The 21,958-nt window shown below is 38.8% G+C and overlaps 1 protein-coding gene across 3 annotated transcripts in view; it reads right to left on the bottom strand.

Moving 5' to 3' along the window:
* The window catches only part of SMARCC1 (SWI/SNF related, matrix associated, actin dependent regulator of chromatin subfamily c member 1), a 93,548-nt gene that overhangs the window by 58,235 nt on the left and 13,355 nt on the right, over positions 1 to 21,958 (bottom strand). For 2 of the 3 annotated variants that reach the window (XM_061474443.1, XM_061474441.1), the window contains exons 2-11: positions 19,796 to 19,915; positions 14,362 to 14,447; positions 12,993 to 13,019; positions 10,671 to 10,752; positions 9,500 to 9,592; positions 6,391 to 6,460; positions 5,070 to 5,139; positions 3,455 to 3,530; positions 1,512 to 1,637; positions 690 to 808 (exon numbers count right to left, since the gene is read on the bottom strand). In XM_061474443.1, the coding sequence (XP_061330427.1) occupies positions 690 to 808; positions 1,512 to 1,637; positions 3,455 to 3,530; positions 5,070 to 5,139; positions 6,391 to 6,460; positions 9,500 to 9,592; positions 10,671 to 10,752; positions 12,993 to 13,019; positions 14,362 to 14,447; positions 19,796 to 19,915 (869 nt within the window). The remainder of the gene's footprint in view (positions 1 to 689; positions 809 to 1,511; positions 1,638 to 3,454; positions 3,531 to 5,069; positions 5,140 to 6,390; positions 6,461 to 9,499; positions 9,593 to 10,670; positions 10,753 to 12,992; positions 13,020 to 14,361; positions 14,448 to 19,795; positions 19,916 to 21,958) is intronic. The other variant, XM_061474442.1, reaches the window with a different exon arrangement.

The raw sequence follows: 21,958 nt of genomic DNA, 5'->3' as shown, positions 1-21,958 counted from the left end.
GGAACAAAAAAGTAATTCAGATTATCAAGTCATTTTTTTTCTCACATCAAATGATAAAATTTTCAGATTTGTCTTATTAGAGCCTAACAGGTCTGTTAAACAAGACCCGAATATTTATCTCAAAAGTGCTCATGTCCATATCTATACATAAACCCTCATAAACAAGCTTTTATTTGGATATAATAATGACCCTTTTTTCGGTCAAGAGATCAAAATAGCACTGGAAAAAAACCTAAACTGTAGGCCACAAATGCTACTCTGTTAAAGTTGCGTTTGAGAAGTGGACTTGCTATGCAGATAAAATTCAAATAAATGCAGTAATTTATGGAGCTGTATTTCAAGAAGCATACATGTACTGCATGACTGCACTAACAGAACTAGTTTGAGTTATTTTAGAAGCAGCTGAGCAACTTTTCATTTTGTAAATTCTACTCTTGATGCAACAATGAACCCTGTCACTGATAGAGATAAACCAACTTGCACTATATTCTCCTCCACCTGAAGGCAATACATTTCGACAGAAGCTTAAAGAAATTACATATAGTGCACAAGCAGTAGCACTCAAATCTATTGTAGAAATAATTATTCCACTGTAAACTAAGGAGAGCCAAGTGAAAGGGGACAGAGATCCCTTTGTAACACGTTTTATCAAGAAAAATTGCATCAAGTTACAGGACTTGGACACTCACCCTTTCTTCCCTGTCTTTTTTCTCGACTCCACAGGAGTGGGGGGTGGAGAAGGAGAATGCTTTCTCTTCCTTGTACTTGCTGCTGCTTTTCTGTCTCTCCTCTCCGGACTACGGACAGGCTGTTAGAGAAGTGAAGTAGTTACGTGATCCCAAATACTACAGTTATTGAAATGCTGTAGGCTACACTCTTCCTTAGTATGTCCTACAACAGAGAAGCTAAAAGCAATAATACCACAACACGTACCACATTTTGCTCCAGAATACTTCCAATTGTCAGTGTGAAAACCCCTTCATTTTCTACAGCCATCCCCCAGAAGATGCAACGGCTTTGTACTTAAGAAGTGTGATTTCAGTGGCTTTGTACTTATGTGTGATTTTAAAATAAAGCAAGATTCAAAAATGTATGCACAACTTGTTCAATATATTCTATTCAACAGGAGAGATTTCCCAGCGAGTAACCTGACATAAAGGTTGAATGAACATGTTTTCAGAGTCCTAACTAGCTTCCTGCACTGTGAGGGAGACGAAAATTAGGCAAAATTTCAAGAATTTGGAAATCAAATATGAACAGCTGCTGTTTAACACACCCCAGCTCTGTTTATGAGAAAACACAGACCAAGTCCCATCTCTTACCATCCTCAGGAAGGGGGGTGGTGGTGGGGATTAAAGTGCACACTTACATTTCTGAATCAAGGAACTATGTCAGAAGAAAGTTAAACTAGATTATGTTATCACAGGCAACTTAAACCATTCAGCTAGCTTAACTTCAGCAACTTCAAGTCCCAAAATTTTGAGTCACCCATTAAGCAGAGAACCACCTACCTCTTCATTTTTCATGGAGATTCTCTGTCGAAAACTCACTGATTTCCTGTTCTCATCTAGTTCATAATCCTCTTCATTCATCCATTCATTGAATACATCTGTGTCCAAAATCCACTTGGCATGAACCTAAAGAATAGAACAGAAGAACATATTAATATGCTAACGTGTTTGGAAAAAGTAACGCCGCAACTGACCTCACTAGATTAATACTTGCACCTTTGATATCAAGGTCTGAACAACCAAACATTTTGCAATGCTTTTACACATAACACACAAAAAGGATGAACGTGACTGTAACTATGCTGAATGCAATGTCTGCTCCTCAGTCATTTTTAAGCCTTCTGAAGTGTGAGGTCAGTTCTTACGGCTAGGACAAAAGCTCTGCATTAAAAGCATACTTTGGATGCTGAAAATTATCATCAAAATCTTCTAAATATATGGATCACTGTAGCAGATGTGCCACAAAGACCAAAATAATTAGGCAGAGTTGGCCATATCTTGGAAAGAAAAGATTGACAATCTTGACTTAAAATATCCATCTTCAAAGGAAGTTCTAGTTTACACAGCTGAAAATAAATTCTTGAGCTTTAGAATTCTGTAATTTATAATGAGCTTTATGAATTCTATAATCCATCATTTATAGAAGCTGTTTTATCTTACTACATACACTAAGATTTATACACAAAAACCATGAGTTCCAGTTATTTACAGGCAACCACTTGAAGTCGTTTTTGAGCAGATAAGTTATTTTCTGACCAAAGCCGCTCTAACTCTGCTGTTCAGATCAACAGCATACATACAGAACAACATCGTGTGAAATGTACACAGGATTAAGTCCAATAATACAACAATAAAGTAGTAGTTACTGCTGACTGATTTTAAGTGCTCTTTATTCTTCTCTTGCAATGAAATACATTAGACAGGCAAATAATTCCTCTACAAAAAAAAAAACTTGATTAGAGAACCTAAATAAGGCCTTGGGTGCTGGTTTGATTGCTCACATATTCAACAGATTGATAAGCACTGACTTTTTGCAGCATTACATCAGTTAAGCGCAGAGTTCCCATTAAATTGAACCTTTCCATAAAAAAAGGAGAGAGATGACGCTCAGGGATTCATAGAATCACAAAGTGGTTTAGGTTGGAAGGGACCTTAAAGCTCATTCAGTTCCAATGCCCTGCCATGGGCAGGGACACCTTCCACCAGACCAGACTGCTCCAAGCCCCAGTCAGCCTGGCCTTGAACACTGCCAGGGATGGGACAGCCACATCTTCTCTGGGCAACCTGTACCAGGGCCTCACCACCCTCACAGGGAAGAGCTTCTTCCTCAGATCTCATCTCAATCTCCCCTCTGCCAGTTTAAAGCCATTCCCCCTTGTCCTGTCCCTACCTGCCCTTCTCAAAAGCCCATCTCCAGATTTCCTGTCGGCCCCTTTAAGTACTGGCAGTTGCTCTGAGGTCCCCTCGGAGCCTTCTCTTCTGCAAGCTGAACAACCCCAGCCCTCTCAGTCTGTCTCCATAGGAGAAGCATGGTATTTTCCCCACTTCCTCTCATCAAATGTTATATAAGGCCATGATGTCTTCTAACGAGCTGTCAGATTTCATCCCAGAAATGGCAACACTGGCAGTAAAGGAAGGACTTAACTTTAATGTAAAACATTACATAACATGTAATACATAAAATGGTAATTTTGGCACTATCAGGGATGCATCAATCTGTCCTTTTCACTCACTTTTTTTTTTTGACCCCCAACAGCATTCCTCCCCAAAGAAATGTTTTAGGCATTTTCATTTAGGCTCTAGTCATATCCTTCTGCTTTACCATATATATGGAAATACAGCCATTGTTACTCAGCAGCACATTAAAACATCTATCTAGCAGCACCTGAGCATGAGCTGTACCAATACAGTAACTCTGGGAAACTGTTTTACGAGAGACTTACCTTCCATGGCTTTTCAGGAATTGGAGGATCCTCGATTTCAGCATCTATTTCATTGGCATGAACCCAAGTGTCATAGCTAATGAGAGGAGGCAAGTGAAAATAAAATTGGTCCCTTGGGCTGTTCATCCAGAGAGATCACCAGCAGGAATATTTATTCAGCCATTATGGGATGTGCACATTTTTAGCTTTCTGATTTTAAAAGCCATCTCCAGCTTAGAATTGCAAATCTACTCTCTAGATTCAGGGGTATAAATGCAGTTTCTGAGTCACCTGTCAAACACTGGCATTAAGTTAATTAACTTGTTTCTATTCTTATGAGTTTAAAGCAAGAGCTACTGGATTCCTAGAAGAAATAAGTATGCATCTTCTCCTTGAATCCTACCACTGTAGAAACAATTTATTATTTACATTCACTTTTCCCCAGCTATTCCCTCAAAAACCTCTTTATAAATACTAAGAAACTACACTCAGAAGCAGCAAAAGCCTTATTTTATAATCTACACTAAGCATGCACTGAACAACTGGGATACATCATATGCAAGAAAAGATGTGTATGTAGCATTCCTCATCTTCATAATGAGATTTGTAATTACATATACACCAAGTCAACACAAACTTAACTACTGATATGAACAGAAATATTTATACATCTGTACGAAGAAAGAAGTTTAAGTGTGACTGTTTGCACTCTTCCACAGAAATATGCATACGGCTCCTGAGAATTCTGTGCATGGACAGCAGGGCAGATTTTAGTACCCTGGAATAGTTATTTAAATAGAAGTCAATGCCAGGTTATCAATCAGATGAGGTTTTCCATAACCTGAACTCAGAAACCAGTTATTACAAATACATTTAAGTTACTAACTGTACATATACTACCTTTTAACATCAACTAGCACAACAAGACAACTTTCTCAAATATGTGCTTTCAACAGTCACTTGTAATTGACCAAAGGCAACCTAAGGAGTGAAACCTCTCCATCCAAGGAAGCCTAACTAGGTGAGAATAGTTAACTCTTTTGGCTTTAAAATCTTACTAACTTTAAGGAAAGGCTCACTCTACCCTTTAAAAGTCTGGTTCAATTTGCAACCTTACCAATGGCTCTGCAGGAAAATACTCTCTTTTCCTAACCTTCACCATCTGCTAGTATCACAAATGGGTTATAAGCCAACAACTAGTCTTTTCAAACTTTGGACATTGAGATAAATGGTAGCGAGACTAAACTACTGCATCCTTATACTCTGTAAGACAACCACTGCCTGTCTCATAATATCAGAGGTGATGTAGAAGCATTCAGAATCAAAACAAGAGGAATGCAGTACTGTATATTTGGTCAAATTTTTAGATGAGCCAGCCTGAGATGGGTCTGAGCCTGTCATGTTCTGCAGACCAAGGAAAGAGCAAAGTTGAAGTCCACACAGCTTGACAATCCCCCTGTGGGTTCACTACCATTAACCACAGAGCACTGCATTCAGCAGAGGTAAAAGGCTCAGTAAGCTAAAGGAGCAGCTTGCTTGAGGATACAGATTTTACTATTTGCAAGTTTTAATCAAGACTTTTCCTTCAACAAAAACTTAAGTAAAATTTGGGGTCTGCCTGCTTCCCCCATTTTACCTGTCTGGAAAAAAGCCCCAGTGTACCAGCACTTGCTTGTCCTTTTTCATCACAGGTCTCAACCATTCATCTGCAAAGGGGGAAGAGATCTAGCATCAGATTCATATTGTAAAGCACATTACACACTATTTTGCTTTCCCATAGCCAGTAATAGTAAAGTTATTGTAATCATCTCTGATAGAAGTCTACTGTAGAACAATTACAACGGCCTGGCCAGAACTAATACACCTGCCTGCATTACCTTTACCATGTCTAAACATGCACGTGCTCTGCATGCATGACAGATGCTGCATTAGTAATTTGGATGCTAACTTTGAGGTGTATGTTACATTAGTAATTTTGATGGTAAGAATTGTTGCAACACATACAGCGATGGGGCAGATACAGTTCCTCCGGGCAACCTGTGTCAGGGCCTCGCCACCCTCACCCAGAAGAGTTTCCCCCTCAGATCTCATCTAAATCTGCCCTCCATCAGTTAAGCCATTCCCCCTTGTCCTATCCCTACCTTCGTCTGTAAAATCTAATCGTTCCTACAGAGAAGTCAACACTTCCATCTAGTGGCCATAAAATGCATGGGCATATCAGAAAATGCGGATTTATGCCGGATTTATGCTCAGACTCAACAGCAATGATCCGCTAGAAAATGAAATGTATTTCAGATAGAAAAAATAAAGAGCAATTTTTTGTTATTTGCTGAAAGATGTAGCTGTTAAATTGCTTTCGAGGAACCTACGTACTTCATATAGAAATTGACTGCATTATAAAAAAGCCCACAATCTTCCTTTATCGGGTCTAAGTGTTACTGTATTAATTCTCACTTACTTTAGCATCTACCTTTCTCATATCTAGCTGATTCTTAATCGTGCTCCACTCAATGTTCTGACTTACACTTATGCACTGGGGGCTACCATGGAAGCAATAAAAAAAAAAAAATAACAGAAATGTTAGTTTTAAACCCCCTACTTTCACTGTGTTTCCTTTTAATTTTAATCTAAGTTACTTTCTAAGTTCTTTCAGACCCTTAGCTTTGCTCTCCTTCAGCCTGCAAGTTAACATCTCAATTTTCAATGCAATCACTGAAGAGCAGTCAGTGTTACACACCTTAATCTGAAGAAGTTGCATCCATTAAAAATATAACTGTTACACCCAGTAGTTATTCGCAGGACAGAGTAATTTTATTTGGAGTTGTTAATCCTAGAAATATCTCTCAAGTGGCTCTCAGGAACAGGCTAGAAACACACCATGTGCAAAAGTTCTTGTAACTGCTAAAAGTATTTAGTCACAAGGCTAATTCCACTTAAAAATTAGAAAGCAACTTTACCATCATCCATTGAGGTAGGACTTGGATAAACATGGTGGGTAGCCTTCGATTTCTCTTCAGTTACTGTTCCCTGTGGGAAAGGGGGAAAAGAAGAAGAAGCTGCATTAAAAACTTTAAACAAATTACCTCAAACTTTTTGGCTGCTTCTTTTTACTCACATCCCATGCAGCCCAGAAGTACTCAGAGCTAACTTCAATGCAACTACAGAGAATACCACCTCTAAAAAATGACAGAAAAAGGCAGTTATTCTGAGACTGCCACCAAATTACTGTCATCTCTTGCTCTTTCTTCTCAAAGCTTTCCTCCTCCTAGCTCCTTCTGTCCAGTTCTCATTGCAAATTGTCTGAATATCAGTCCATACAAACGTATTGGTAAATATTTAGTAAAAAAGCATCTGCAACTTTTTTCCACTAAGTACACATTTTGGTTCAAAACAATTTCTAAATATGACAATGTACATAAAGTATATGAAAAACTGTACTTGGAACAGCTGCCTTAAATAGAACATCCCTAGGATCTGAGAAAGGCTGTATGTCAAGAGACAGACTAAACACCCATTCTTTAAAAAAAGCCTCCTAAACCATAGAACAAAGAGAATAAATCAGAAATACACTAACATGATACCATTGATTGTCAAACTCAAACACACGAATGCTTTTTCTTCTTGCTGTCATTTTCTTGACATATGAGAAGCAACATATGTACTTTTCATGCATATGTTAATATATAAAGTAATTTCTCTACATATGGGTGCAGGCCATAACTATATTCCTTACATCACCATGCAAAAAAAAAAAAAATTAATTCTGCCATACTGTATCTCTTAAATAACTGAACAGTGTGACCAGTCAAGAAAACCTTGACCTTCCCTTACAAGAACTAAGGATTCTCCCACATGCTGCAGAGACACCTCCAGACTCCATATATAAAAAGTCATTTCCAAGGACAGCAGTTCACAGTCTGCCGGCTCTCTGCAGAGGAACTATGTTTTGGAACAGTTTATGTGAAAGTGTTATTCAAAATTTACATTCCACAAATACTTGACAGATTTATTTAAAGGACTGAAGAGCCCATGGGATAGGTTACAGCCAACAATATGCAAACAATTTACTCAGCAGACAGCACAAAAGGAGGAAAATTAAAAAAAAAAACAACAAAACCAAAAACCAACAACACCATAAAACCATGAAGATGCATTGCATTACAGTAGCAATATCTGGAGACTACTCCAGTATCAGGGGCTAAAGGGCAAGAGTTCCTACACCAACAAGAGTTCATAGAACTGGGTAAAAGGAGAGGAGGTGCTCTGAGCAACAGGAAGAAGGCTGTAAAGTAAGAATTTAGAAGTGTTCAAGGGGAAAGGAATGAGTGAAGAACCACCTGCAAAGTGTTTTAGGAACAATAATGGAAATTCTCCTTTCATCCCCCATGAGCTAAAGATGCTCTAATCTGAGCTTTGTGAATCAGATCAGCAAGTTTCATCTATTTCCTACAGAGCTTTTAAAAACCCAGTACAGAATAGGTGAAAACTCTTAGATGCTTTCTTGACTGAAAACAAAGGGAGGGATAGCTTTGCACTAAAACAGCTTCCTGAAAGATGTAAGTAGTTTTAAGATTTATTCCCTGTCTCTGCTAAACTGAATGTGACTAGAAGCTAAAGACATAACAGGATGTCTTTAGTGACAAAACACTTTTCTTGAGGCCCAGAGATGTAAAGGCTGTATCTCACTCATTACCTGCTTTCAAGTTCCTAATTTATTGTTCTGGCTCTTCTCAGAAGAATCCTTAACACTTAAACAGTAAAAGAAAATCAGAAACAGTAGCAGCACCTTCAGCAGCAGAGAGAACAAATATCTTACTAACATCTCTTTTTATGAGCCCAGAAATCACACCAGCACTGTGCTGGGAGAAGAGATGCAAGTCTCTGCACAGGCTGCAGTCAGAGCAGTGAAGACTTGGAAATAACAGGGAGGAGGGAGCTACAAGTTCCAGGCATAGGGTAGAAAAAAGATAATAGCAGGGTAAAAAACCCCATAGTAATAATCAAAATAGTGAGCAAGCATGGGTAGCAACACAAATATAAGATGGAAATTCAGAAGTAGGGCAAAAGAAGAAAGCCCAGAGCCTAAAATTAGGGATAATTTCTGTTTGCAGTTCTTCACATCCTTTGAGAGACAAAACCACCTGCTTTAAAAGTCCCTTAAATAATTTGTGGATATAGTATGCTTTAAGTTCACTACAGAATTCCTTCATGAAAGGAAAACAATCATTAACTCGTAATTTAAGCAACAGCAAACATTCTGATTCAGCTGAATAATTAACTTGTGAAAAATTATGCAACTGAAATTGAGATGACGGTTCATTATCACAACACAGGAAAAACATTTAATCTGGAAAAGAAAGTTTACTTTGGCTACAGCTGTGAATTGCCATAACACAAAAGGCTATCGGACCATCTTGAGTTCACATTCCTGGATATTTCTCTCAAGACATGTGAAGACTGTTTACATTTTTAACACATGAAACTGTTAATCTTATTCAGCTCATCATTTAGTTTAATAAACTACAATGGCAAGATGCTGACACTCTTGGAAATATGCTGACTCCCTAACAAGAAAGAGACTGCTGTTGCTCATACTCTTTTCAGCACAAGCAAGAAAAAAAGAGCAAGTAAAATAAAGCGAAAAAGGTAGCAATCATGTTAAGATCAAAGCTTCCTTATGCTGTCCCCACAGATCCAGAACAGCTGTATTGCACACTACCTTCTTTGGCCTCACGTTTGGACAAAGACCGAGCTTCTGCTTTGTATAAGCAGGTACTGAGCATTAAATCAGTTCAGGCTTGCAGCCAATTCAGACATGCCGTAAGTACTTTTCACTCAAACAGCAATTTCAGATTTACTTTAAGAACAGAGTTAGGATTCAATCTCCTTGTGAGGATAACTACTACTTGCATTTTACAAACTGTGAACTTTTGGTCTTAAGTGATTTGCTGCTGCTGCCCTGTGTTGTCAGATTCCAGATGTAACTGATACAATGAGGCTAAGCAAACACATTTTATCTTGCAACTGCCAAAATACACTCTTTAAGATACACTATTTAACAATTACCTGGTGACGTTTGACAATATCCTTCAATTTATTAGCCAGCTTCAATTCTATATCTGGAATGAGGTAGATGGTTGGTCTGCTCAGACAGTTGTTCTAGTGGAGAGAACAGAAAGTCAAGTAAGAAGTTAGTTGGCCACCTGGGACAAATAAAAAAATTCCTATCAAAATCACCAATGCTTGAAAGAGCTCAAAAGGAATATGTGTCAGTTTGTGATATAGCATACTAAAAGGAGCTCCAGAAACCCTTCTGATAGCACTCTTTCCTTTTCCTCCTTGCCAAAGTCCTATCCTGATTTCTTTCCGGTCTCCACAGATCTACTGTTAGCTCTAACAAAGACATCATTGCAGACAAAGGGAATGTGACCCAGTACAGCTGTTCTCATGCTCCCGCTTTTATAACATTTTTAATGGAAATGATGTCTTCGATTTCAAATAATTTCTGACAGGCTCTGGGAGACTTCACTTGAGTAGGAATTTAAGTCCCTTGTGTGTCAGCTTTCAAATCTGAATCTGTCCCCTATCACCAAAATGCAGATTCATCCATTTCTACAATATCAACAGGTATATGTTAATTTCATTTTGAATTTTAACACGTACTCTATTAGGCACTGAAACCACCATACAATGGCAAAAGTTTTATCATAAGATTGTTTCTTTTTTCTGTCCTTCCTCCCATTTCTATTTAGAATAAGCACCTGCAAATTACATCTTGATATTATACACTAAGCCTGGGTTTAGAGTTTGAAAGAAAAAAAAAAAAAAAAAGCAAGTGACACCATCTAAAATGTACCCTAACCTGAAAAAAGTCAAAAAGTCACCTGTATAAAGCTGAGTCTCAAGAAACTCAACAACTGAATGGGTATGTACAGAAATAGTTCCTCAATCCTAAGGGTGTTGCTTTCACAGGAAGCCAGAGACACTCAGGATGCTTTCTCCTACCTTACAAAGGGGTGGTTCTCACCCAGTACATATCTGAAGAACACCACTGAAAACATTCTGAAGTTTTCAATGATAACATGGAATTGCGACTAAAATGGGTGGGAGAGGGAGGGAAGAGTATAACATTCTTACAGAAAGCCAGGGTGAAACACTTCCAGTGGGTCACAACTGAGGCACATAAAAACTAGTGAATCCCTTCCCTGAAGAGCAGTTTTATGTATGAGTTTCTTGCCTGCACTAGTGTTTTCTCAATGTTCATAAACATCTCCACATTTCGATCCATTCGGGATGGATTCTGCAGGTCAAACCTCCGCCTGTTAAGGAAAATTATTCAAAAATATTAAATTCAACTCTCCTCCACTTGATAGGCAAGAATCTTTCACGTTCCACATAAAAAACAAGTGTATCATGGTAGCTATGTAAGAACACTTAAAGCACAATCACAAATATTTTTGCTTCACTTGGCAGCCCCCACAAGCAAGAAAAATCACAATGAACCAAATCAACAAAATGCAACTGATTTGTGAAATGTGTAGGGAAAATGAAGGTTGACATTGTCCAACAAAACCCTGTAGCAGGGTCGTGCATTCCACTACAGTCACAAAGGGTAATTAAACAGATAATCAAATGCTCACAATGGATTTCAACAACTAGATGAGAAAATTCATGAACAAGCTCTCACGTTTCTCTTCCTTCTAGTTGCACCCATCCAACAGTCCCAGATTCTAATCCAGGAAAAACACAGCAATTTGTCTGCCTGGTATTTTCTAAACTACTTATCTATTTGAGAACAAGCCACCCCACACCCAACACACAGGTAGCTAATAATCCATGTAAACACTTCATCATCTTTATTGGACTCTGGTATTTTAAAGTTTGCTGCTTCGTTGACAAAGTAATCACAATTCTTGAAATAACAATGCAGATTTAAGTGTCAATCAGAAATGGGGGAGATAACACAAAATCTGAGACTTTCTACTGGGAAGAAGCACAAGAGTCCACCCAAAACATTCTGCTGTATGCATCTGAACAATACACATGTTCAGAATCATGGATGAACCAACTCCAAAGAATTTGGGACAATAACAGCACTAACGTCAGCCCCTTGCCAAGCTCAGCACCTGCAGGTGCCCGTCCTGGCACTATCACACAGGCCAGGGCACTGTAGGAGCCTCTGAAACAGATCCGTGCCTGGCCCTTACGAAATCAGCCTTTTCCAAAGCATGATATGTTTAAATAATCAGATTGTTGACTCTTAGATGTAAAACACTGTCTGGTGCACTTCTGTACCTCTCAAGTTTTGGAAAAAGCTGTTCCTAGAGTCTGAAAATACTCTTAACTGGAGTGTGGAGCTGGTGTTCAGCAGAGGCAATACCAGCAGATGGGATTTCAGCATATAATAAATAGCCAGTACACTTAATAGAGTGAAAAAGCCATGCATGTAACTACCATGCAGTGACTGATATGCTTTTAGTTAACACCCCAACTTAAAAATAGAAGAATTTATTCCAGTGCCCATATCTACTGAGTTTCTTTTAAACACATACTTGTTTCCAGTAACACATCAAATCAATTTTTAAGTTTAAAAATATGCAATGAAGGTAGACCAAAGCAAGACTAATTTTTATCGCAAAACCCATTACCACACAAGGATGGCATCACACCATTGTAACACTACTCAGTTAAAGACACTTCAGGTGGGACCACCATGTTTTTATTCACACGAGGGTCTAGCATTTTCACAAAGAAGCTGCCCACACAGGTGGCACTGTGTAAGTATGCTGCCATGTTGGGCAGCACTAGAAACAGTCACTATTATGACAGTTTCTATGCCAAAACACAACATCGCAGGCTCTTCCCTTCACACTAAGGACACAACAGACAAATTTTAGACAATACCCTGGTATCTTTCAATTTTAAATTAAAGTTATGACCTCTTTAAATAGAGTTGCGCATGCTAAAAAGTTTACACTGGCTTCTAGAAGTAAGGCCAGTCATCAAGAAGTCAGGCAGTTCTCTGCACAACACAATTTAATGAGGTATTTTACACATGTAACACATCGGATTTTAAGAGCCAAGATCAAGTCACTTTTCCAGAATTCAGCTATTGACAGCTTCATAGTCTGTATTCAAGACATACGCTTATCAAAGGTAATGGTTTCAAGGAAGGAATATAAATGCTCAATAAACACAAACTAACCTAGACACTTAATAAAGAGTTCAGTCCCTACAAAACAAAGACACTTAAGGCATGGAAGTCTGACCAAAATTCTTACATTTGGTTGCCTAAAATCTGCATTATGTATTCAGTTAATGGTACATATGTCCCCTTCCTGCCTGCTTTTGAAACCCATAATTTAAGAGAAGCATACAAATACACTAAGAAATCTCGCTTTTTTTTAGTTGCCCATTTAGATAAAATAGTAGCACTAATTCTTCCTATCCATAGTTTAACTGATACCATCTGACAGGTTTTAGCAAACAACTACTTGAATTGCGGTGATAAGACAAGGTATGTCCAGCTGCACTGGGTAAGTGCATTTTTCAGACATACCTATTATGACGAGGAAAGGTACTTCTCCTATAAGACAGATCATTCACAAACAGGTTAAGCAAGAGCGACAATGCATACCATTAAAAAAAAAAAAATCATATTTCAGGCAAAACACCACGTATTATTTGGTTGAGTCAGTGAAGGATACATTCCAAGCTCTAAGTCTGATCTTCAGAGTTAAATTCAAGTATCGTTTCCCTCTACATCCCACATGCACAAACACAAGACACTACCCACACTAGTTTCGAGGAATTGGCAAGAGAGTGAGAAGAGAGGAGGCAATCATATACGAGTTTTGCTGACAAATTTTAACAACTGAAAACTAAATCTGTTGGGGGAAAAAAAAAAAGTTTAAATATTCATAAAGTAGGAGCCATTTAACTCCTTTATCTTAAAGGCAAAGAGGCAGCAAGACATGCCTGAAAGCTATGCCACATAGAACATGACAAACCTGCATCACGTCTTAAGTGCTTGTAATACTGGAGGAAGAAAAACCCTGAGAACAGCTTACTCATACCAGCTTTCTGATGTATCCACCTCAGAACCCGTTTAGCTGATAAAGAGTATAAACAGCTCCAAAAAAAAAAAAAATCAACCACTTCATTTTCACCTTTTAATTTGTTCTTGTAACAGAAACAGAGTCAATTCCAGGAATGCTGTTTACAGGTCTGCACAGCCTCAAATCAGAAACTATTTAAACTTACGTACAAGAACAATTTCTGCTTACTTTTATTTATTGACTTTTCATCCTCACATTTTTTTCAGTGTTCTCAAATACAGTAATTTATGCTACTGCTGTCTTGGAAAGAGGATTATAACTAAGAAACACACAGGTCAAAACACTACTGGGATGCCACACAAATAGTTTAATGTTGGTGTCAATCACTACATGGGCAGCATCTCTAACAACTGACACTCTGCATGTATGGAGGTTGATAAATCGTAAGTTTTCCATTGCTTATTAGTGTCTATGCAGTGCTTCATGTTTTCCTATTATAACTAAACTCTACACTCAATCCAGCAACAAAGACATCTTATAGATGGGAAACAGTGATTCTATGATACTGGTTAACTTTGCAAGTCATACAGCAAGTAACCAGCCAAGAAAAAAGCCTGAAGCTTGTAATTAACTCCCAACCTACAGGCTCAAGACCTTAAACTTGGACAACTTATCTTTAAATTTAGAAGTGTGTGTGGGTGTCTCAAAAAAACTACCATCAGCAAAACAAGAAAAAAAATTTCCTCTTCCCATCTCCAACTCCCTTGCCTACCCAATTCTCCAGAAAGTATTAAACTTTAAGTAGTCTGCATAGGCATTTCATGTGCTTAATTCATGCAAAAGGTGTATAAATCAAAGCTAAAAACTTACCAGCCCTGTTCATTCTTATATTTGTAAGCAGCACCAAGAATGTGGCATAATGTACCTCCAGCTTTGAAATCCATGAAGCACTTTGCCTAGAACCCAACAGAAAAGTGAAAACACAGTGACACTGACTTTTAAGTAATTAAACAAATACATACTTGTTAGCTGAGTTTTAGGCATCTAACTTATCAAATGCACAGTTTTTATTTTTAAATTAATCCCTTCTGGAATTTTACATTCTCCTTTAAGAATGTTTTGAGAAGATTAAATTCATTTGATTTAAATAGAATTCTTCATGTTTGCAAGCAGAACCTGATCTATCTGAAAACTTTGAGTTCTTCCTTATGCAAGCAGCTTGCAGAAAATTCCTTGTATAGCAGTAAAACAGAAATCCAAACTACTCTTTGAACATGCATTTCACAGTCAATTAAACCTAAAATCAGAGGTACCACTTCAGAAGCTCCTCATGTGTATTAAGTAAACCAAACCCAATCATTAGTAATGAACATCTAAAACCCAGTTCCACAGTCACTACAGCTCCTAAAGCTCTCCCTTCCTATCCCTCCTCCTCTACCACAACAAAACGTTGTTTGTGAAAATCTGAGAAGGTCACCATGCAGATCTGCCCTAAAAGACTAAATCCAACTCACTTCTTCCCTAACAATTTTAGCAGAGTACAGCCGAGTCACGTACTCATAAACACGTTCTCCAAATTCAAGAACTGCAGTTCAGACAGGAGCACAAGAAGACTGAAAACCTCTACCAAGTTCCACCAAGTCCTTTCTCTAAAAGGTTATTAAAGGAGCAGGACTGTTTCTTACACAGAAAGGAACAGTTCTCTGATAAATTTTAATTTAGAATTATCTCTGCTGTTTTACAATATTTCTGGTCAGGATGTTTGGACGTGCTCAGGAAAAGTAAGGTGCCGTCAGAGTCATCTTCAAAACTGATGACAACTGGACAGCTCAGCTGAAGCCAGGACCAGAGAAAGGCAACACCATGATCTATTTCAACCATAATCTGCAGAGTACTGACATGTATGAGGTTCACCTTATCAGGCTTGGAACAGGAAGAAAAGTGTGCAACAGCACCGATAAACAAACCATGGATAAAGAAAGCAACACATGACGTGATAACAGAACAAATGAAAACTTGGTTTCTGTCCACCAGGCCTTCTCTTTACAGTAACAGACTGTTATCCGATATGACTGGTAAGTCAATTTGACTAAACCGCAAAAAAAGTGGTTCCTTTTGTTTGTTTTTTAAGTTCTTGTAAATGCAAAAATTCCTTTACAAACATGTACTCGCATCAGACTACTCTGGAACACTTCTTTCTATTGACAACAGCACCAAGCTGCTTTTGGCAACTTTTATATAGGATCAAGAGGACTTTAAATACACCACAAAGATACTCCGAGAGCTGAGCACCTCTGCTATGGAGACAGGCTGAGAGAGCTGGGCTTGTTGAATCTGGGCAGAGTAAGGCTCCGGGGAGATCTTAGAGCATCTTCCAGTGCAGAGGGTTTGGAACTAGATGAGTCTTCAAGATCCTTCCAACACAGACCATTCTAGGATTCTATGAAGTCTGTATCCCTGGCATCGACAAGGAAGGACCCACCTACAGAAGCTCAGCCCCACATGTCCCAGCCCTACCAGAAGCATACAACAGCCACGTCAAGGGGCACTCTTGGGGCTGAGCTCTTCTGATGTTGCTCCATCCAGTGCAAAATGACCAACTATTTACTGAAATAGCAAATTAATCCTATCTTTCCATATGCATACAGACCAAGATTGGTCTATATTGCATTTCTCAGTAAAAATAAACTTGTACAATTCACAAAACAGAACTTGGGGAGGTGTTTAATGACTGTCTGAAGTTACCAGCAGCTTTCTGTAGGCTGCTTTCTTCTGGTACTAGAGAAAGCACAATGTTGGAGACACTGCACAGACACGAACCTTCCTAGCAGTTTTTCTACATAAGGAATGTTTCTGGTCTTGCTTCTTGCTTTTTAGACCAGAACAGGTAATTTTCTTTAAAGAAAGTATTTTATATTACACCTCAGGAGTGTTTCCTAACACAGAATAAACATCAAATTACAGTCTTTGCACTGCTGACAAGCATTTTAAACTCAATCTGCAGGCAAGCAGCTAAAATGCTAGCACGGGATCTAAACGAAACATTGCTTTCCTTGGCTAATGGAAAGCAAAGCAGTTCTGTGTGATATCAAATTCACCAGTGTCCAAGAACAACATAAAAACGATCCTTCATAAGCATTCAACCAGAACAGAACTGCTTCTGGTCCACCATCTGCTTAAAGCCCTGCTGTGCACTGAAAATAATAGAGCTTAGAGCCACCATGCAAGTGCTTGCCAGTTTATGGGCTGCTTGCATTTCAAAGCTGTTCTTAGGAAACTGAAGTCCTCTATGGATGGAGAAGTCTCTGATCAGAAGCTTTAACTAAACCAAAACGTCTTAACATGCTGAATGATTTTACTGCCATAAGACCTGGCTCTGAGAATACAAGCTTTGGTTTACAAACACATAAGCAAATGCTAGCTACTCTAAAAAGAAAACCAAAACCTCAACATGAAGTCAGAAGGCCCACTGACAGCACTAATAGGCAAGTCGCTGTTACTTATCTCCAGCTGTCCAACATACATGTGGTTGTCCAGAATTGACCTTTCCCTTTATGCTGACGTGCCAGACATTTCACACAACTGAATGAAATGACCACAGCAAAGCCCATCTATATTTTGGCAAACAGCCCCATGTACCCAACATGCCCTACTGCAAAACTTTAGGGCTTGCTGCTGCAGCATCGCCTTTATCAAGCTGCCCATCAGCAGCCCACATTAAATCTTTCAGTGACAAGGCCCCACCTCTCTGCATTCCTAGGACAATTCTGGCAGGTCCCGCAGCCTGGCACATGGCTCGGTCATCCCTGGCATCCCTGGCAGCACAAGAAACTGAAGCCACTCTGGCAAATCAGGATTTTATGACATACCCAGGAAGTTCAGCCAAAACTCAACCATGAAAACCAAGATACACATCTCTTAGACGTAAGTCACTTCTTCAAAGTGTCAGCAGACACTAGCAAGACCCTCATTAAACTGTAGTCGTCGCTACTTGCATAAAAGGAAATTGCTTTTAACAGCTAGACAAAACCTGCTTCAAGGAAGAGATGCAGCTATCAATAAATCAGATTCCCTTCACATTTGTGCCCAAAACCATAGAACCGAGGAACGATTTTATAATTAGCTGTTGTGGGAGTTAGTACCTTACTATAAACTTTATTTGAAACATGCAAAATTGCCTTTAAGATTACCCAGCTTTTTATTTTTTGAGCATCATTAAGGTTAGACAATATGTATTTAAATGCAATGATGAGAAGACATGCACGGAAGTTAAGCATGCCTTGATGCAAATGAACAGCCCTTCATTTAATCCAAAACCCTGTGTTGTATGGACTCCTTGCCAAGAGCAGGAGCTTAAACACAGAATTAAGAACCCTCTCTCAAATGCAAAGGCTACTGCATCCACTCGCACCGAGTAAAATGTTTGAACTTTAGTTCAAGAGATTATTTAACCTTTTGTAGCTTCATTCAGTTTCTTTTCTGTGGAAGCCTGCAATAGCTTTTCAATTACTTTTGGAGGTTAACAATGTCACTTAAACACATCCCTTCGCCCTACCTCTCCTCCCCAGTCAGACAAAATCCTGTAAAACTCAAGCATGCAGCATGTCTTCAAAGTGATATGGTGAATAACAGAGCCTCCGCAGCCTGAACCAGCACCCTGAATTACATGTCTAAAAAAATGAACGCTAACCTTGTCTTGAGAGTACATACTGCATTTTCTCCTAAAAACAATACAAAGGAAGACATCCTGATGAGCTGTTTTGTCAGACATAATTGAGAACAGAGAGTTCCAACTGCTGTAAACTTAAACTGAGCAAATTTGATCAGATTAGACCTTCAAAACGGTAAGAATAGTTAAACACAGGAACAACATATTTACAATGCCACTGAAATCTTTATGACCCATTTTTAAGATAAGATAAATTGATTTAACACTCGAGAGCACTCAAATGGTTTATCAACTTGTTGAACACAGGTAGTTTTATGGTCTACACTGCCATATCAAAAGAAAGCACCACAATGTTCACCTCTGTCCCTAAAGCTTTTCCTTACCCCTGAGGTATCCAGTAAACAGAACGGAAGAGATGGTGAACTACATTTTAACAGCATCTCGTGGTGCTTCTGTGAGTGTTCCTAAGCACCAAGTCTTAAGTTTCACCTTAGTGACTTTGGTGACTTTACCCCATAAGTTTGAAAACCCTCTCCTGAGGAACACACACACAAATTCACATTCCTCACAGTACTTAGATAAACAAAACATCTGAAAAAAAAAAAAAACCAACCAAAAACACAAGACCACAAAACCCATGCCATGAAATAATAAAATACACTATTCTGTAAGTGATGGACCAAAGATACAAGTATTTTCAACAGGTTTCAGAACAACTTCAATTTATTATATTGTTATCAGTTACAGGTATTTCCAACTTAGTATGTTCATCTAAAGAGAACCCTAGATTGCACCTTAGATTCCCAGTAAGCATTCTGCAGGCAAAAATAAACAAAGACCATCCTGCTGACATCCACAATGCTTACACACACATTTATGACAGTTGTCTTGGACCACAAAACCTACCCTGAATCAGCCAGCTGGACGCTTCACACCATGCTGCAGTCCCTGCACTTCACAACTGAAATCCCTTTGTTACTTTGCCCTTACCATTTGCCGCATCCCTCTTCCCTCTATCAGTTGTTTATGCTTCACGCTCAAGTGGCCAGAATTATTTTTGGGGTTGGCACAGTTCCAAGCACAATGGGACTGATCTTTGACCACCATCACCGGGGTAGCACTGCTAACGATGGGCCAAGTTTGAATTTTAAATAAGCAACCTGTAAAAATGTTTCTGCATACCAATATCCTGAGTGACTAGAAAACTGTCCCAGACTGATTAGGTAACAATGTGCTACTAGAGAATACCATGAAGCCATTTCTCTGTGTTTCAGTTTGAACAGAAATGCCCAGCAGAAACTTGTTTGCTTTGGGAAGCATATATAATTCAGTCAGTCTACAATGCATCAGTCCAAACAGATTTTACTTAAAATTTACAAGCTTACATTTAGTACAAATTAAAACATTTCCACAGTATTCAGGAAATCATTTCCAAATGTAAGGAAAATCAGCTAGTTTACAGTGAAAATCTGTTTTTAAGGAGCATGATATTTCATCCCTTCCAGAGGATGCATCATCCAAAGCCTCAGACAAAGCACTGATCTCCCCATCACCTGGAAGCAAGCAGCAGCCCCAATACAGGAGGAAGAACAAAATACGCTGCGGTAACAGCAGTGGGTTAACCCAAATACTCACAGGAAGCTTTGTGAAGGCAGGATTGGTGACATGTTTTCCAAAGGCATCTTCCTGGAATTGCAGCAGCTGCACCACCAGGCCAGCCAGTGTTTTATTGGTAGGAGCATCTGCTTGAACATACTGAAAGACAAAAAAAAAAACAACAAACACTTACTTAGGATAAAGGATAATAAAACATTAAGACTGGTTTACTAATTCTCCAGACTTTAACAGTTGCACAGCACAGTTTTAAGATTTAAGGATCACTGCATGGCTGGGAAGTGGGTGTGCATACACGGAAGGAGCAGCAAACGCATTTTTCTAGCTTTAGTCTTAAAATATAGCACGTATCTGTAAATCATCATCAGCTCACCACAGCCAGAGCTGTTATACAGGTAGAGATTAACTACTTCAATCTGATTTGTAGCTCCTAATAAAGAAACAGACTAACTCTGGCCCACACATACACAAAGCTTTCTACAGCAACTTTACAAGCTCCTTCCGTAATCAACTAATACGTTAATCCTTAAAGCATCCATTTGGTACTATATAGCATGTCACGTACAAAGAAAAAACCTGATCTGGGTAACTACATTTGCAACGCTTTGTGACAACTTAAGCTCTTCCCAAGGTTGTACTTCTAACAAAACACATACAGATATATGTATATAGAAAGGAAATCACAGCATGGAATATAAAAAAAAAATATCATACCACGGCTGCTGAGTTTTCATTACTCTGAATATAACTGTATTAACTTACTGGCTGTAATCTCACCATGCCAGAAGAATTCCAGGAGTAGAAGAAACATTACTTGTTCACCTAGAATATGGGACAATATCAGCTACCTCAGTAGTTTACCTTGCTAACACTCTGAGCCATAAAGCTTTGGCTCTACCCTCAAATCAGACTCTTCTAAAGCCCCTTATTTTTTTTCTTTTTTGAGAGGCAGAACCCTCAAAAGTTTAAAGCAGTGGTCTTAAATAGCAGGCAGATCTAACTAGGCTTTCCAAAGCACCATCTACACAGCATATTACACTTTTCCATCAGAATTGGATGATATCTGACCATCTCAAGATCCAAGTTCCTTCAGTACTTGTTAAGAGACAAATAGTAGAGAAATTAAATCTCTACAACTCACAGGATAAGAATACCTTTAAGGCTCTCCAGGTGTCCTGCCCTGTGCACAAAACCTAACATAGAAATATCAGCCTATAAAGAACAAAAGGTTTACTTTCCAAAACTGGATTTTCATTTTAGCACTTTCCCTTCTCCTAGGGAGGAAAAGCAGGCAACTGTGGCAATTTTATCCAATTAATAACTGCTATCAATTCTCACCAGCTACTACAGAGATATGAAGCAGAAGTAACAGTCTTTCTTCCTGTTAGAACTCAGTTAAGACAAAGACTTTTGTTCCTAAGTATGTAAAAACCCTCTAGACCCTCAGACTCCTCTCAGCTAGCATCTACTCTCTTTATAGCCTTTGGACTAGAAGCTCTGGATGCTGCAGCTGAAATCACCAGAGCAGTTTAGGCCATCTTTTGTTGAATTACCAATTTTAGACAGGATTGGCAAAATGGAGCATGTGATTCACTCAGATGCTCCCATTAATCCAGCAGCTTCCCTAAAAAATCCCTCCCAGCCTCTGCATTAACTCGCCAGGTGCTGCAGCTCAGCAGGAAGGTGCCATTCTCTGCCTTTGTTACCAGTGCTAAAATTCTCCACCAGGGAGGCACAGAATCATACTTAAATCCTACTGCTAACTTTGCCAGAACCCTTTTTATCATTGTCCTAAGGGTTTGCTAAACTAAGAAGGATGATTACCAATGTGCACATGCTGCTGTGTATTTTTGTATCTGTTAAAACAAGATTTCTCATGTTGTTTTTTGTATAGCTTAAAAGTGGCTATCACACCCAGGATGTGCACACACGTAGTGAATCTCCCATCATTTTGCACATTCAGCATCTGCATCACCACTACCTTATGCAAGTCTGAATAATACTTTGAGATTTTAGCTCAGTTACGCCAATTAGAATGCACTCTAAATTAAAAGGTGAAGGCAAAACAGTTCTCTGCCAAAATACAGATTTAGGTTTCACACAAATGTGAAAACAAAAGCATAGCAGACCAAGCGCCAGACTTCATATTAAATAATACTATTTCTATTAACGAGACAGCTTTGG

This window comes from Pezoporus flaviventris, unplaced genomic scaffold, assembly GCF_033815535.1.
Source record: "Pezoporus flaviventris isolate CSIRO_AGI_PZ_B2104156 unplaced genomic scaffold, CSIRO_AGI_Pfla_v1 ptg000079l, whole genome shotgun sequence".
In the NCBI taxonomy this organism is placed as follows: domain Eukaryota; kingdom Metazoa; phylum Chordata; class Aves; order Psittaciformes; family Psittacidae; genus Pezoporus; species Pezoporus flaviventris.
This window is presented reverse-complemented; position numbering and strand designations above follow the sequence as displayed.